Raw genomic sequence first — 16,583 nt, forward strand, 5'->3', positions numbered from 1 at the left:
CAAATAAAATGAGTTGAAGGCTCTGGAAACGAAATTGTTTTAATTTATCATGCAATTAATTGATTTACATCACTGCAGACCTACGTAGTGATGTCTGCAAAAATGTATGCTGCACTGCAAAACATTTTATTTTCCATTTCATATTACATAACTTCTAAAAATAGCGCAATACATTCAACTCGACTGTGGATGTATAAACTTTGCCTTGCAAAAGAATTCGTACCCTTTCAACTTTTGCACATTTTCTCACATTACAACCACAAAACCTCAATGCTTTTTCTGGGATTGCATGTGATAGACCAGTAGAACATAGAGCATTTTTTGTGAAGGGGAAGGCTAAGGAGGTGTGATTTGTACATTTTCTTACAAATAAAAAGCTAAGCAGAGTGGTGGGCATTTGTGTTTAGCCCCCCTAAGCAGAACCACCATATTAATGCAAATCTAAGCCTCTAGTCTTGCATCTCTACCAGATTTACATCTAGGAACTGAAATTTTTGCCGTGCTGCATTTGCAGTTGTGCCATGCTTTTTCCTTTTCCAGATGATTGAACAGTGTTTGGCGAGTTGTCTGAAGGTTGGGTCTGTTGTCTGAAGGTTGAGTCTTTTTTTTTTTTTTTTGCAAACCATCACTGCCTTAAACTGTATGCTACGTTCACTTGGATTTCTGGAGCAAAGTCATTATTCTGTATTTGATTTAGAGGTGTCAAAGCGAAGGACGTCAGATATAAATGTACTCTAAAGCTTAAAGATATTTGTTCGTTCTTGCTAACCGTTTATACTTTTCCTTCATTTCATAGTAAACACACCCAGTTCACTTGTTTTCTTATTATATGTAGGCATTTCATATCTTAATGAACATGGGTCTTGACTTGTTCAAACTTTGACATTACTTCCCCTGTTGTGGTTTGGCGTACTTCCTTTTCAGCAGGACTTCTCTTCTCTTGCACTTGCCTCACACTTGACTGCTTCCTGTGGTACAATGACATTTTCTGTCTGCCAGTTCCAGTTGGTATGATTGGTAAAACTGCTCACTTCGTTCTGGTGCAGACTGAAAAACGGTGGCAGCGTAAGACACAAAAATGCAAAGACAATTGGACTTAGTTCGGAGTAGTTTGTCACATTTAGGATTTAATCACAAGATGGAACACCTTCAGTTCAAGCTGATTGTTGCCGTTATTAGATATGTCACCCTTTATTGCAAAACTAAACGTTTGTGCAACTGACAGAAAACAGAGGGATTTTTCATCAGACAATGCTAAACCTGTAAAAAAAAAAAATACACTACAAATCTTTGGGTGAATAAAGAAATGCTCACTGCGTCTCAGGTTCTTCTTATTACTGAAGAGATGCTGAGGTTACATTTGCGAGGTGGTTGGTGGTTCTGTGGGGAATTCTCACAGTGTTCAGCGGTGTTTCTGTAGACCTGAGACGAAAAGGTTTTGACTGCAGCAAACCGCAATAATTCAACAAAGTAAAATTAAAAATCTGAAGTTTTAGCAAAATGTTTTTCCTGTTAAGCACCTGAGCTATTGCATTGGAGTCTTTCTTCATAATAATTAAGATTTTTCTTTCATTTGGTTGACTGTCCCAATACGGACAGCTGAAAAAGGTGCCTTATTTTGTTATTAAGTATCAAAAAGGTGGGTTAATGTCACACTTTTCTATAAGTCCATGTTCTAGTTTTCGTTATGGCATTTATATTGGAGTTAAACTAAAAATTTATATTCTAAAGATATTTGTTCTCTCTTTCAGGAATTAGCCCGGTGTACTGCAGCTTGTTTTGTCTGATGAAGGAAAATGACCGAATTTATTTTCCTCCTAATCACGTCTTCAAACTGGACAACTCAGCCAGTGAAAACCTGCTCTTCAGAATCAGGTAGCAAACTTTGTTTGTTTTTTTTCTTCACTTAAAAAAAACAAAACAAAAAAAACTTATTTCAGTGGTAAATATTTGTTTTCTAGTGTTGCTGATTTTTTTTTTCTTTTTTGACATGCTTTTTGTCCAGATACTATTTTCCAGGCTGGTATAACAGCAGTAGCTCCTTCTACGCCCATCGTTACGGCTTGTCCAAAGAGATGGAAAGCCCGGTAATGGATGACTGTGTCATGGCCTACCTGTTTGCTCAGGTTTGTCTTAGTTCCTCATGCATTACAACAGAAAATGTAGCTGAAGGACTAATCTTCTCTACTGAAGCTCCACCAATTTTCTTTTTTGTTCTCATTTGCCCTGTATAAGATGATAAGAAGAGCTGCTGGGTGGAGATAGCTTCTTATTTCCTTCTCTTTGACTGACTGGCAGTCTGCATGTCCTCTGTGTCAGCCCTTTGTTTTGTTTAGCTATGAAAGCAGGAAGTGAAGTAGTAAGAGTTTTCAAGAAGCGCAAATGAGGAACAAGACTCGTTTTAGGATTCCTTGTGTTTGCATGAGTCTCTGCATGCAGGGCTGTGGTTTTGTGTATATGCATGAGTTTCAAAATAATTTCTGCTTTTTTTGTCCTCACATTTGTGCAAAGCTCGCATGCACACACACACACACACACACACACACACACACACACACACACCACTTTGGTTTGACTGTTTACCTCTAGGGTCACGTTGTCACCAGGAGCAGCAGCCAAGTTTTTGTTGTATGTTTATATGCACAGTAGTAGTTTAAATGTTTGAGGTTTAAGGTTTCTTGTCTTTTGATACATCAGAGCACAACTTTATAGATTTTTAGACTCTGATAAGTAATTCAAATACCGTTTTTGTTTTTTTGTTTTTAAATCTGCCATCCAGTCACAGTGACCTGCCAACATAAAATGTTTGACCTGCTCCCTTCGCTGCTACATTTATTTTTAACATTTACACTTTTGAAATCCTTCACCTGTTGCAGTGGCGTAGTGACTTTTTAAACGGCTGGGTTCATATTCCGGTCAGCCACGAAGCTCAGGAGGAGTGCCTGGGTATGGCTGTTCTCGACATGATGAGGCTCGCTAAAGAGAGCGACCTGTCACCGGTGGATATCTACAATGATACCAGGTATCGGATGCTTCCTCATTTAATATGGTAAAAACGGCTTGTACTTGTACAGCACTTCTGTCAAGTCCAGAACGCTTCACACTAAAGTGGGTCATTGACCTAAAAGGCACATATTCACACGCTGAGTGAATATGAAAAATGTTAATGAAACGTAGAGCTGCAACTCCGACAAATGTGGAAACTCCTCTGTTAATTAATTTATTAATATATTGGGTAATTGGATAGGTGTTCTCCACAAATTTGCACTGAATAGTTCATCCATCCATCCATTAAAGCTGTCACTTTTATAAATATGTTTTTTTATATGCATGTCAAAACTATCACTGTGTTGTGACAGTATAGCATGAGATATATGTAATCAGAAAAACCCAAACTCATCTGCCTCCTCCCTGGGGTTTTGCAGCCATTTGTAGAAATACAGTGCTCAGTCAGAAACAACCAATCAGAGTCTTGGCGGTACTCAAACCCTTCCCCTCGTCTCCTCTACAGCAAGCTCTCTACAACAGAGCCTGTCGTGAATGTTCAGGCTAGTTAGCATGAAAACAGTTTTTCAAAGAACTGTAATTTGTATCTCCGCCAGCAGCACATTGAGCAGCGCATACATGAGGTTGATTGACTGTACCAAGACAAGCCTCCTAGCTCTGATTGGTTGTTTTTGACTGAGAGCCGTGTATTTCTGCAGATGGCTACAGTAGAACTTGGAGGCGGTGGAGGATCCTGATCTTTTCATAGATTGTTGGTCACGAAATGATGCCGTAAAAAACGTGACGTTTTCTCAAAAGTAAAGTTTAAAATGGTATTTGTCTTTCTATTACTTTCTTTTCTTCTAAAGTGATCAGAAGGGTTAGTGTTCACTTGTTCACCGAATGAGATGTTTTTAATTTTTTTCCCCCCTCACCTTCATCTCCATCTAAAACCCGTCTGACCCCCTCCCTGCTTTAGCTACAAGTCCTTCCTCCCCAGATGCATGAGGAACCGCATCCAAGAGTACAACCTGCTGACCCGGAAGAGGATCCGCTACCGCTTCCGACGGTTCATCCAGCAGTTCAGTGAGTGCAAAGCCACTGTATGCAACCTGAAGCTCAAATACCTGATGAACCTGGAGATGCTGCTGCCCTCTGTGTACTCCGAGCGCTTCCAAGTGACTGACCTGTCCTCGCGAGAGGTTACCATCGTGGTGAAGGGCAACAAGGGCATCCTTTGGTCTAAAGGAAAAGGAGAGGAGGGAGCGGAGGAGGTAAAGTCGACGCCTCAATGAAAAACCGGAGGATGTTGATAGGAGACAAGTTAAAAAAAATAAAATAAATCCTGTGTTTACCTTTTATGTGAGTAGGAGCTGGAGTTATATTGTGATTTCCCAGAGGTGATTGACATCAGCATCAAACAGGGCAGCAAGGAAGGCTCAGCAGAAAGTCGCATTGTTTCCCTCACCAGACAGGACAATCAGATCTTGGTACAGTGCTTTCTCCTTTCCGCACAGCTGTTACTAACAACTGTAATACGTTTCAGATGTTGTTATTGATGAGTCTAGAGCTAATTCGCTGCACCAGCAATGACATCCAGGAAGTCTGTTTGTAACTTTTAAGTCATGTCTTTTCTTTGACAGCGGCAGGAATATTAAGGCTTTACTTGGAGCAGTCTGTTCCCTATGCTAAATATCTGCAAAATTATTGACAGATGTAATCAAAGCAGCTCAGAAGGAGCCTGAGATGATGTATTAGCTTCAAAATGTAATATTCTTTTGCTGTGCAAAATTACCCATACGGACATAAACTTTAAGTACTTCTACTAAGTAAGAAGGATGAACTTTTAAATGACATTTTCAAGGACGCAAAAGGTTTCGTGATTACTGTGCATTCACATTTTTATGTGAAAAAGCAAAAATATTGATTTATGTAGCACAGAATTTGCATCCATTTCAATACATCTAGTGCAGAATAACAGTGGCGTTGAATTATTCCCTTTGCACCTCAAAGGAGCTGGAGTTCCAGTTGCTCTCCGAGGCCCTGTCTTTTGTTTCTCTGGTTGATGGATATTACAGACTGGTCGCCGACGCCCATCACTACCTGTGTAAAGAAGTCGCCCCACCGAGACTTCTCGAGTGCATTCAGAGTTACTGCCATGGCCCTGTATCGTGAGTTCCTCTGTTGTTTACTACACCGGCACACGAAGCGTGTCGTCATGCCCTCACAACCACAAACCTTTTAACACAGAGGGCACATTTTGCCTCTTTGATCACAGGATGGAGTTCACAATTAGCAAGCTGCGTCGTTTGGGTAACTATCAGGGCCTCTACATCCTACGCTGCAGCCCCCGAGAGTATGACAAATTCTTCATGTCCTTTGTTGTTGGGGTAAGTTGTTTTTGAATTTGTTCCCCTGTGTCTCATTTGAAGCAGCAGGTTCAAGGATTATGTAACAGCTATTATTCAACATTTTGTTTTTAGCTACAATAAATGCTTAATGTAAGTATGCGACTGTATGCGGGGGTTACTGCAGAATTTGGAAATATACCTGGAAAATCTTCCAGATGTTTTTCTCTCATTTATTTCAAGTGTCTTTTCCTCCACACTTTTATTCTTGTCTTTGCTTACTTTCCTTGTTCTGTCATTGTTTCTCTTGTCCTTCACTGTGTTGTTTGTCCTGGTGTCCGTCCTTCTCCGTTCTCTTATTTTCTTGAGGATTTCCATTTCAGCTTTCCATGTGTTTGTCTTCAGTTATTTTCTTCATTCCCTGTTTTTTTCACCCTCTCTTCTTCCCTTCACTATTTCCTTGTTGTTGCACTTTCTGTTTTGTGTTCTTCCTTCATTCATCTCTTCCTTACCTCTTTTCTTGCTGTTTGTCATTCAGTCTCTGGTATTCCTGGTTTAAATCAGCGTATGGAAAATGCAGGCTTTTACACATGTCCAACCACTAGAGGGAGCAATTGGGCTATTTTTGTGTACCTATTCAATCTTTTACTCTTTCATTTTTATTTGTGCCTACAGTACCACTGCTTTTAGTAATTGTAAATTTAATTTACAAAGAATAATAATTACACATGTAGGGAAACTTGTTTTTGTTTTTCAGTATGAAACCATGGTGGATTACAAGCACTGTCAGATTGTGAAGACAGAGTCGGGAGAGTTCATCCTGAGCGGCGCCAAAAGAAGCTTTGGTTCTCTGAAAGAACTCATGCATTGCTACCAAAAGGAGGCGCTCCGCACCGATGGGTACACTTTCCAGCTCATCAGGTGCTGCCCACCCAGCCAGAAAGGTCAGAGTTCAAATTAACATACAGTGTTGAACGTAGGGAAGCGTTAGGTATCGTTGTTTTTTATATGTAATCTCTGTACTTTAGTTTTAACAGTTTACTCATTTGTACTTTTGGTATCTTGGTTTGCTCACACATAAAAGAACATGAAACCATTATAATACTGAAAACAGTACAGCCCAAGTCAGTCAGCATTAAAGTGCAGACATCCTCATATACATCAGTTGTAACATTACTGAAAAGTCCATTTATTTCAGTAACACAATTCACCAAGTGAAACAGAATATATAAATTAAATATAAACTGATGTTTTTACGCCTTTTTTCCCCTCTCAATTGCATATTTTATTTGTTCAAAGCTAGTGGAAACATTTAATAATTTAAAGTTAGAATATTGCAGTGGACCAATACTACTTTAGATGCTTTAACGTTTCACAAAATATTGTCATACTTACAACTACATTCAATCTTTGACATAATTTCTGCACATAATTTTCATCCCTTTTTTTTTATTATGAAACTTGGTTCTATATAAAATAAATATCCTCTAAGGGTTAGGGTCGTGCTGAAATTATGTGCATGAAATTTCAAAGTCTAAGTCCCCCCCCCCCCCAACTCTTCTTTATCTTTATGCTTCCACAGACAAATCAAACCTGCTGGTGTGCAGAAATAACCAAAGCACAGACGTCCCTCCGTCCCCATCACTTCACAAACACATCAACCAGATGGTTTTCCACAAAATCCGCAAAGAAGACCTTGTCTTTGTAAGTCTATGTTTAATGTCACCATTATCACTAGCGGCCATATCTACACCTCTGTTCTTGTGATGTACAATTACTGGGAAATCAACTTTTTGTTGAATGACTGTTGAAAAGGTTACATTTTTCAGACTATATTTCTTATTTAAAAATAACATAAAATTCAGAAACTTTTTTTTAATTTAACTTTCCTTTTTTTTTTTCCAATTTATGAACTTTAACTGATTAAAAACACTACTTATTAGCTGCTTTTTGCATCGAAACTCCTTTCACTTGGGTTCAATTTAAATACAAAGGTTGACCTATTTTAAAAAAAATGTTTGTAAAATGAGGTTACACTGATCATAAGCTGTTATTTAAAGATAAGCATTTACAGGAAGTACTGTGCAGTATCAGGAATATTTTGTACACGTGCCTATTATCTCATAAACAAATGTAAAAATCTAGAAAATTATCTTAGGAAGTGAGTGACATTTTTAAATTAAACATTTTCAGAAACTCTGTAGGAAATGACAAAAGAGAATAACTACTCTCTTAAACATATAGAGTAATAATTAAAAAACAAAGGCTGGATGAGAACCTAGATTTATCTAGCCAGCTCACATAGTGAGTGTGGGATCTTGTGTCATAAAATTTCCATAGAAACTATCTATTTTAAAGATTTTCACACACATCTTTACCAGTTATGGAAATCATTGGAAAAGGCCCTCTGCGTTCTGGGCTTGGCTCTTTGTTGTAACTTCTTCTTTTTGATATTTTCATCATGTCATTGAAATATCTCAGTGTAAATCTGGACGTGAACTGTACACGTATGATGATAATATAATAATGCTAAATGTAGAAACAAAATCAACAGAAAGGACGCAGATGTCAGTATTATAAACAGTGTTTGCTGCATCAGCTGCAGTCCTGTAGGACATGTTGGAGTTTCTTCTCTTGTGACCTTTAGCTTAGCGTATTTTTTAATTTCTCCATGAAGGTTTTTATTATTATTATTATTATTATTATTATTATTATTATTGCCAAAAAACAATACTCTGACATAGATCAGAAACAGGAAAAAAAAAGACAATTTTCCTTTCCTCAAACAGATTGAAAAAAATTTTTGTTTAATAATTTGGGAGCTTGTTTGAGGCTTCTTCCTTTGGAGACAGTTATTTGGTTTTTGGTGGGGTTTTGTCTGAGTGAAGTAAGGACTTGTCATACTTTTTGAGTGTGGCTTAATGGCAATTAAACTGTTTCAGAATGAAAGTCTGGGCCAAGGGACGTTTACGAAGCTCTTTCGCGGTGTGAGGAAGGAACTGGGTGATTACGGGGAGGTTCACCAGCTGGACGTGGCGGTCAAGATTCTGGACAAGGCTCATCGTAGTTTTTCAGAGGTTGGTCATGTTGAATGAGTTAAGCAATGATAATTTCAAGGGTTTCGATTGGAAATAATTATGTCCTGGTTTTCTTCCTCAGTCCTTCTTTGAGGCCGCCAGCATGATGAGCCAGCTGTCCCACAAGCACTTACTCCTCATTTATGGTGTGTGTGTTTGTGGCGACGAAAGTAAGTAACGTACACAGAAACTAAAGAGCATGCTTTCACACAATTATGGCAGATTGGTGAGTTTAGCAGAAATCTGTTCCTGTTTTGTTTTATTTTTTGAAATATTCACAATGAGAGTTGGTCTGTTTTATAGTCAGGAACTAAGTAATTATTCTCTAAGCCTCTGCCATTGTTTTGGACCCATAATTCTCAACAAGTCCTCATATTCATTGATGTTTATGGTCCAGAGGCGGCTTTCCCATCAGACTGAGGTCTGAACATTTCCTTATTCAGCCGTTCTGCTCTGGCTTGGCTGCTCTGTTTGGAATCCTGTTAAATGACTGAATTTGGGTCAAGATGTGGTTGTTAAACAGATGGCCTCCATTTCTGTGGGAGAGTTCACTGGCATGGGGCTAACACACACCTGAGTGCTCCATGCCCACAAACCACAGAAAATGATTTTTATTAGTTCCTGATGCATAAAGTCTAAACCTAAACAAAATGTGGTTCCATTTGATTCTTCCTCCAGCCTATGTAAAGTTTTGATGCAGTCCAGTTTTTACAGGTCTGGAGACAACATTTCCAGCCTTTCTGCTCTTATTTCTTTTGTCTTTTTTACCTGTGAAAGTTGGAAATGATAACAGGAGCTGAATGCATCACAGAGCAAGAGATGCTTGTTGAATTTTGGTGTAATTTTGTTTTTGAAGAATTGAGCCTAAATTGGAACCTTTTTGAAAGATGTCAGAAACTTAGACACAGTATGAAAAAATTAAAGATAAAACTGTCAAAGTATCGGTGGAGCTGTTCTGCTTTACTTAAATTGTAGGGACCAGATTAATATATTTTCTCGCTCTTTGTCTTCATTTCAGACATGATGGTGCAGGAATATGGAAAGTTTGGCTCTCTGGATATTTATCTGAAAAAGAAGAAAAACTGCGTCAACATCACCTGGAAGCTAGAAGTGGCCAAACAGTTAGCCTGGGCTATGCATTACCTGGTAAGACTTTACAAGAAATCCACTCTGTCTTGTTCTGAATTAACTGTCATTTTAATTTTTGAGGCCCTTCAGCGGCTTCTAGTGCATGTCAAAAAAAAAAAAAAGTCTGTTTTCAATTTATTTCCTACAGGAGGATAAAAGCGTAGTTCATGGGAATGTTTGTGCCAAAAACATTCTGCTGATCAGAGAGGAGGACCGGAAGACGGGCAGCCTGCCTTTCATCAAGCTCAGTGATCCTGGTATCGGCATCACCGTTCTGCCCAGAGAAGGTGAGAAACTTCACGTAATGTCTGAAGGCGTGTACGTCACTCCCGTGTGAGGCCATGTGAAAATAAAAACTGCTTGGTGTGATCTCCTGCTGCCTGTACAGACACTGATCATCTCCACTTTCTATTCCTGTAACTCCAGTTTTTTTTCTCTCTTTTTTCCTTTCCTTTCCTTTTTTTCCTTTTTTTACACATCTGCTTCCTAGTTCTGGTGGAGCGTATCCCGTGGGTGCCCCCCGAGTGCATCGAAAACCCGCAGAATCTGAGCTTAGCAACCGACAAGTGGGGCTTCGGGACGACGCTTTGGGAGATCTGCAGCGGGGGAGAGAAACCGCTCAGCACCCTGGACTCCTCAAAGGTCCTACAGCTACAAATATATGCTTGACAAATATTGACCTTCTTTTACTGTTAAGAATGAATTCGGTGATGGTTAAATTAGATTTTAATCCATTTCTCCTGTATTTTGAACAAAGAAATGCAAACACTTCCTCCAAACTCAGGAGAAGTGATGAAACACACGCCTAAATGGATTCTGCACACTTCACGTCCGCCTTACCCACGTTCGATCATTTTTTTCCGTGTGAAACTTCTCATCCTTACTGTGTGCGTCTGCAGAAGAACCTGTTCTACGAGGACAGACACCAGCTGCCGGCTCCGAAGTGGACCGAGTTGGCCAACCTGATAAACAGCTGCATGGACTACGAGCCTTTACACCGACCCTCCTTCAGGACGATCATCAGAGACCTCAACAGTCTTTTCACTCCAGGTGGGAAAACAAGTAGAAGTAGAAAACACGCTTGAGTCTGTAATCAGAGTTTATCTTGTGTGAACTACCAGTGAGCAGGAAGTGTATAAATGTAGCAGCAAACTACAACATCCGACATGTTTGTCCACTGACCACAGTTAAACGTTTAGCTTTTTATGCACCACCTCGCCACGCCTTTTTGCTACCGATGGTGAAAAGGACATTTTTGAAACATGATTGTTGCAGATTATGAGCTGCTGGTGGAGAGCGACATGGTGCCCAACAGGACCCGAGGGTTTGGCTTCCCGTGGGCCTCAGTGAGCCAGGAGCCAGCGCAGTTTGAGGAGAGACACTTGATCTTCCTCAAGCAGCTGGGCAAGGTAAGCCAAGCTCTCTGTGAATGCACAGAAACAGCTGTCATTTCCTTGTAGTCCGCTCGCTCACTGTATGTATAAAGTAAGTGTCCAGCTTTGCACAATTTTTAGAGTAATAATGTTTTAATTTAAGCCACCAGCACAGATCTACGAACCAGCTTCCTTTGGAGAAATATTTCGGAACGAGGCATTTTCCAAGTCACAGTGCCACATTTGTTACTTTATGTAGCTGTTTACATTAACCTATCGTCGTTTCTCAGCAGTGTTTCAATGTGTTCTCATTCTGCCTGAACGCCGCAGGGCAACTTTGGCAGCGTGGAGATGTGCCGGTACGACCCGCTGCAGGACAGCACCGGGGAGGTGGTGGCTGTGAAGAAGCTGCAGCACAGCACGGCTGAGCACCTCCGGGACTTTGAGCGGGAAATCGAAATCCTCAAATCGCTTCACCATGAGAACATTGTTAAATACAAAGGAGTGTGCTACAGCGCAGGTGCGGAAAAATGCCTCGGCATCCGCCTGGAAATGTTTGTTTTACCAATGACACGTTCACACTACCTTTGTTTTCAATTCATTTCCTACCATGAAAACTGAAGAAATCCCATTAGTATTGAACCATCTCCTCCCTGTAGGAAGAAGAAACCTTCGTCTCATCATGGAGTACCTCCCCTTCGGCAGCTTGAGAGATTATCTCATCAAACACAAGGACCGCATCGATTCCATGAAACTGCTTCACTACGCGTCGCAGATATGCAAGGTATCACAATCGAAAAGCTTGCAGACGAACTGTGAAGAACGACCTGAAGAGCGTGAACCTGATGCTGGTGAAATCACAAACTTCTTTTCCAGGGCATGGACTACCTTGGTGGGAAGCGTTACATTCACAGAGACCTGGCCACCAGGAACATTCTGGTGGAGAGCGAGATGAGGGTGAAGATCGGCGATTTTGGCCTAACCAAAGTGCTGCCGCAGGACAAGGAGTACTACACTGTCAGGGAGCCTGGGGAGAGCCCCATCTTCTGGTGAGCACCGTAGGGGAGGAACTATGCTGTTTTTGTTTAGGCACATGTGTTGTCAGAAAGAAGATGGATAAACAGCGACTGGCTGTCAAGAAGATGTAGCAAGATTAATGAAGTTGCTGTGGTAACAGAGGCAGATGAGACATAGATTTGTCCAGAGTGCTGTTTGTCACACATGCATCAAATAATATGATTTTAATAGAAAGACACTCTGTTCTGTATGAAGAGTGGAAGTTTTCTGAGATTTGACTGATTATTCTGGAACACTAAAATGCAATAAACCCCCTATGTGTGACATCCTTTTTTTTCTGGTGTGATAATTTCATCTTTTGTATTCATGCCACATCCATCTGCAGGACTACTTTATGTAATTTCTGAATGCTAAAAATTGATGTGAATAATTAAATCCCCTTTTTTTTAAAAACAGTAAAGAGTGAAATGGATTATTTTTGCTCTGTAAAAAGCAAAAATAAAGAGCAGAATCTGACATTTTCTATCCGGTTATTGGATTATGATAATAATTGTTGGTTGCAGATGTTATAATGTCTTGCTGTGTGTTGCAGGTATGCCCCCGAGTCGCTGACAGAGAGCAAGTTCTCAGTAGCATCAGACGTTTGGAGCTTCGGCGTCGTTCTGTATGAGCTCTTTACCTACAGTGACAAGAACTGCAGCCCCCCAGCGGTACGGCGCCTCTTTGTTCTTAGTTTAACTACCCATCTCACACTTAGTTTATATTTCTTCATCCAAGTTGAGTTTGAAAACAACTCCATCTTCTGATGGAGTTTTACTGCCTCACATATCTGATCGGGATTCTTTTATTGGAACAGTTATTGAGAGCAAACTCCTCTGTGTTGCAGGTTTTCATGGAGAAGATGGGAAATGAAAAGCAGGGCCAGATGATCGTCTACCATTTGATTGACCTGCTGAAACAGGGATATAGACTCCCTGCCCCTGAAAACTGCCCAAAGGAGGTCTGCAGCAGCTACAAGTTTAGTGTTTATCGCCGCCATGACGTGGCTTTAACGTCTTCCTTTTGCTCCTTCAGATTCACAAGATCATGATGGAGTGCTGGAGCAGTGACCCGAAACTGCGGCCCACATTCAAGGCCCTGATCCAGCGGGTGGAGACCGTGCGAGAGAGCAAGGACGGATGAGACGGACGCAGCGAATTCCTGAACTGTTGACCCGCCGGTGTTGACGCGCGCAAATCAGTCATCACACAACGTCCAGAGTTACCAAATGGAGTTTAGGTGGTGGCTGCGTTCACACTCGTGGCAGCTCCACCGCTTCATGAAGAAAAGACTGAAATGACGAGTACACTACAGCTAACTCAAAAGATTTCCTCTGATGTTTTCGAGTACAATTCTACATTTTTTCTTTTTTTTAATTTTTTTTATTTGGTATTTACAATCCAAACTGCATTCTGAACAGACTTTCAGCCATGTGGCTGCACTTGAAATCACAAGGAAACCGAGAACTTCCAGTTCTTCGCCAGTCGGTGCTAGAGTCGGTCTTTAAGTGGTTCTGCCTTGTTTTTCCATCACTGCCATTACATCATCATAAACATCTCATCTAATTGTTGTTTGGTCCCTCCATCTTCTGAGAATGGAGGCAATTCAACCAAACAAATAGGATTTATCCAAGTATGACTGCAAACAGAAGCCCCAATATAACCAACTGGGTTTAATAACACTTCTAAAAAAAAAAAAAAAAACTGAGCTTTTTGAATGCCTGATCTAACAGCTTTTAGAGAAAGATTTATTAACACCACCTGTGTAGAAGAACTGAGTCAGAAAGGAGAACCACAGCCATAAACTGGCTTACTTAAACTCTGAGACAGATCAGAGTTTTTTGCAAGATAAAGCGACTTGCAAAGGTATTTACACCCTGAGAAGTTTAACAAACGTGTGAAGGCTTCACCAACAGCTGCATTAATACAGTTTAAATCATGCACAGGCAGACTGGATTAGTAATGAGGTGAGTTCTAAAGAGAATTACCGAACCGAACCACACATTAACCGGTTAGTGCGCGACTTGCCAGTGGAAAATCGCCTATGGTGAATCTGGGGAGGCAGTTAGAGATTAGGGAGATGGCAGATAGGCCTTTCAACCTCAAAGACTTGGGGCTCATCACAAAACGTAAAACATCAAAGACCAGTGGAAAGATGAAAAATCTGTCCTGCAATTACAGGAAGAGCTGGACTGCTGTGATGCCAAGCAAGATTTTTCCACTGATTGTAGAGAAAAGTATAGTTTTCAACTAAATATATGGAAGTTGTCAAGTGACAAAATTTAAAAAGACCTTAGGGGTAGGGATAATTTTACATGGCACCCTAAGTCATACACTTTGCATGGTGGGGAAAAAAAAAAAAGATTTTAATATCAAAGATGTTGACTTGTTAAATGTTTGCATCTTTTTATTAAAAATTTTAACAACCACGAATGCTCAACATGTAAATGCTTTGTGGAGGGAGCATTTTGTGAGCGATCATGAAGTTATACTGTAATGCCTCTGGAGGTTTTTATTTTAATTTACATATACTTTTTTTTAATGCATCACACATTCTGAATGTTACCAGGCTTCATTGTCAGCCTATGGAAAGCTTTAAAATAAGTGGATGCCTATATTTTATGCAAGCTATCAGTTTATTTAAATATTTTTTGTGATTTCTGGTCAGTTAGATTTGCTGTCTTTTGATGTGTATATTTGCATTACATTACCAACCATAAATGAGTGGTAAGAAGGGCTGCTTTGTATTTTTTCTCTGTTTTATGTCACTATTTTGGGAATATTTAAAGGGGACCTATTATGCAAAGTTCACTTTTTGCATGTTTTTGTACTTCAATTTGGGTCTCAGCTGCTTGTAAAAAACAGTTCAAGGGATTTAAAACAAAAAAAAAAAAAAAAAAAACACCCAAAAAAGATTTTTTTTGAAAAAAAGTTTGTTTTTTGGTTTCAGGAAAACAAGCCATTTCATAAATCTCCCAATTATTCACTCGCAATTGGCAGGCGCTGCCCTGTTGCCTAGCAACCCTGGCGGAGCTCCAACATGTTTGGTCAGCTGGTTTTACTGCTGTATGCATTATACAATGGCTGCTAGAAAAGACAAGTGATTTGTGGTTGACTTAATGTGTAATGTAGAAAAGCGCATGTGTAAACGTTGACTAGGGGGGCGTGGGCCGCAGCAGCTCATATGGATTTAACATTTAACATCTGATCCTGAAAGGAGCTCCAAATAGGCAGAAATGAGCAGACTGCAATCTCATCCAAGAATGATTTTGTGCAAAAAAAAAAAAAAATGTAATATATATCCTAACTTGCTCAAGAAAACACAATAGGTCCCCTTTGAGACAAAGTATGATGGATATTGATGACTGAAGGCTTTAATGAAAATATGCATTTTGTGAAATATTAAGTGTTCAACTTTTTCTGCCATAAACGACAAATCCTTATTTATATAAGGATTTGAATAAGGATTCAAATCAATATTAAATAATATTGTTTTTATTTAATTCAGTGCCATTACTTTGTTAAAAATATTATATCTCAAACTGCAAAAATTCATAAAACATGTTGAAAAATTGGAACTTAAACGAGCAAAAAGAAGTATTTTGTGGTCGATTATGCTTACTTTGTTTAACGCTGTGAAAAAGGGCATCTTTGTTTCAGTTGTACAACTTTTACTAATGATGAATTTGTGTTGTTTATGGTCATAAATGTCAATTTGTAAAGTGTGAGTTTATCTCATGACCAAAGATTTTTATAAAAAGAAACATTTATACTGCTCGGCTATTTCCCACGTTTATTTCCAGCCGGTTGGATTGAGTTTTGACCGTGAAAGTGAATGATCACAAATGTTTGACGTAAAAAAAAAAAAAAAAATAAAAAAAATCATCCTAAATTTATTAAATGTTCTTCTGCAGAGATGATTTTAGAAGAAATGACTGTCAAACCGTTTCAGCTGACCATAACATTTCTTCCAACTTTTTTTTTTTTTTTCCAATTTGATTTAAATCTCAACTGTTTCACGGAGAAATGCAGATTTTATTTTTTTTCCCACCACATTAATAAAATCTCACTGTGAGATTGAGATCTCAATAACAGAGTAAATAGTTTGACTCACCCTCCTCCCCCTCTGTGGATCGTTTCCACCGGGAGCCCCCGCAGGTGAAAATGACAGCTCTGATAAACTCTCTCCCGCACAGTTTCACCCGATAGTCCCTGGGCATGAGCAGTCTGCCCATCATGTCGGCTCCCATGCTGTTGCACGCGCCTCCGACGCACATCACGGCCAAGGCAACGGTCACCCTCCACAGCATCTTCGCTAAAGGATGAAACTGTAACCTAACTGGGAAGCTGAAACAATTTTTATTTTTTTTATTTTTTTATTTGTCAGACTTGAGGATCCTGCTCCTGACTTTTTCCACCTGCAGAGTTCAATTAAAGCCCATTGAAACAGCAACAAATGCTCCAGTTTTTCCTGCGTCTTGCTCCTCTGGTTCTCTCTGAGCCAGTGGCCACAACCTTATATACTGTAGTCAGTAGTTCAATCGTGGACTTGTGTGTTTCTGCGGCCCGCCCTCTCTCCCTCCTCGCAACACACACGCACGTCACTTGGATTGATGG

General features: G+C 39.8%; 1 protein-coding gene across 1 annotated transcript in view; it reads left to right on the forward strand.

Annotated features, from left to right (window-relative positions):
• Positions 1-14,701, forward strand: part of LOC106946415 (tyrosine-protein kinase JAK2-like) — a 28,404-nt gene extending 13,703 nt beyond the window's left edge. Inside the window, exons 3-24 of the mRNA XM_015030718.1 lie at positions 1,752-1,875; positions 2,006-2,126; positions 2,877-3,022; positions 3,965-4,259; positions 4,356-4,475; positions 4,999-5,156; positions 5,264-5,375; positions 6,091-6,277; positions 6,916-7,037; positions 8,276-8,410; positions 8,493-8,580; positions 9,429-9,556; positions 9,687-9,825; positions 10,029-10,180; positions 10,438-10,588; positions 10,814-10,947; positions 11,242-11,431; positions 11,571-11,695; positions 11,788-11,960; positions 12,521-12,638; positions 12,815-12,928; positions 13,003-14,701. Coding sequence (XP_014886204.1) covers positions 1,752-1,875; positions 2,006-2,126; positions 2,877-3,022; positions 3,965-4,259; positions 4,356-4,475; positions 4,999-5,156; positions 5,264-5,375; positions 6,091-6,277; positions 6,916-7,037; positions 8,276-8,410; positions 8,493-8,580; positions 9,429-9,556; positions 9,687-9,825; positions 10,029-10,180; positions 10,438-10,588; positions 10,814-10,947; positions 11,242-11,431; positions 11,571-11,695; positions 11,788-11,960; positions 12,521-12,638; positions 12,815-12,928; positions 13,003-13,110 — 3,140 coding nt within the window. The 3' untranslated portion in view covers positions 13,111-14,701. The remainder of the gene's footprint in view (positions 1-1,751; positions 1,876-2,005; positions 2,127-2,876; positions 3,023-3,964; positions 4,260-4,355; positions 4,476-4,998; positions 5,157-5,263; positions 5,376-6,090; positions 6,278-6,915; positions 7,038-8,275; positions 8,411-8,492; positions 8,581-9,428; positions 9,557-9,686; positions 9,826-10,028; positions 10,181-10,437; positions 10,589-10,813; positions 10,948-11,241; positions 11,432-11,570; positions 11,696-11,787; positions 11,961-12,520; positions 12,639-12,814; positions 12,929-13,002) is intronic.
• Positions 14,702-16,583: the final 1,882 nt, after the last annotated feature.

Source organism: Poecilia latipinna, unplaced genomic scaffold, assembly GCF_001443285.1.
Source record: "Poecilia latipinna isolate Pla-1442-1.1 unplaced genomic scaffold, P_latipinna-1.0 Scaffold190, whole genome shotgun sequence".
Lineage (NCBI taxonomy): Eukaryota > Metazoa > Chordata > Actinopteri > Cyprinodontiformes > Poeciliidae > Poecilia > Poecilia latipinna.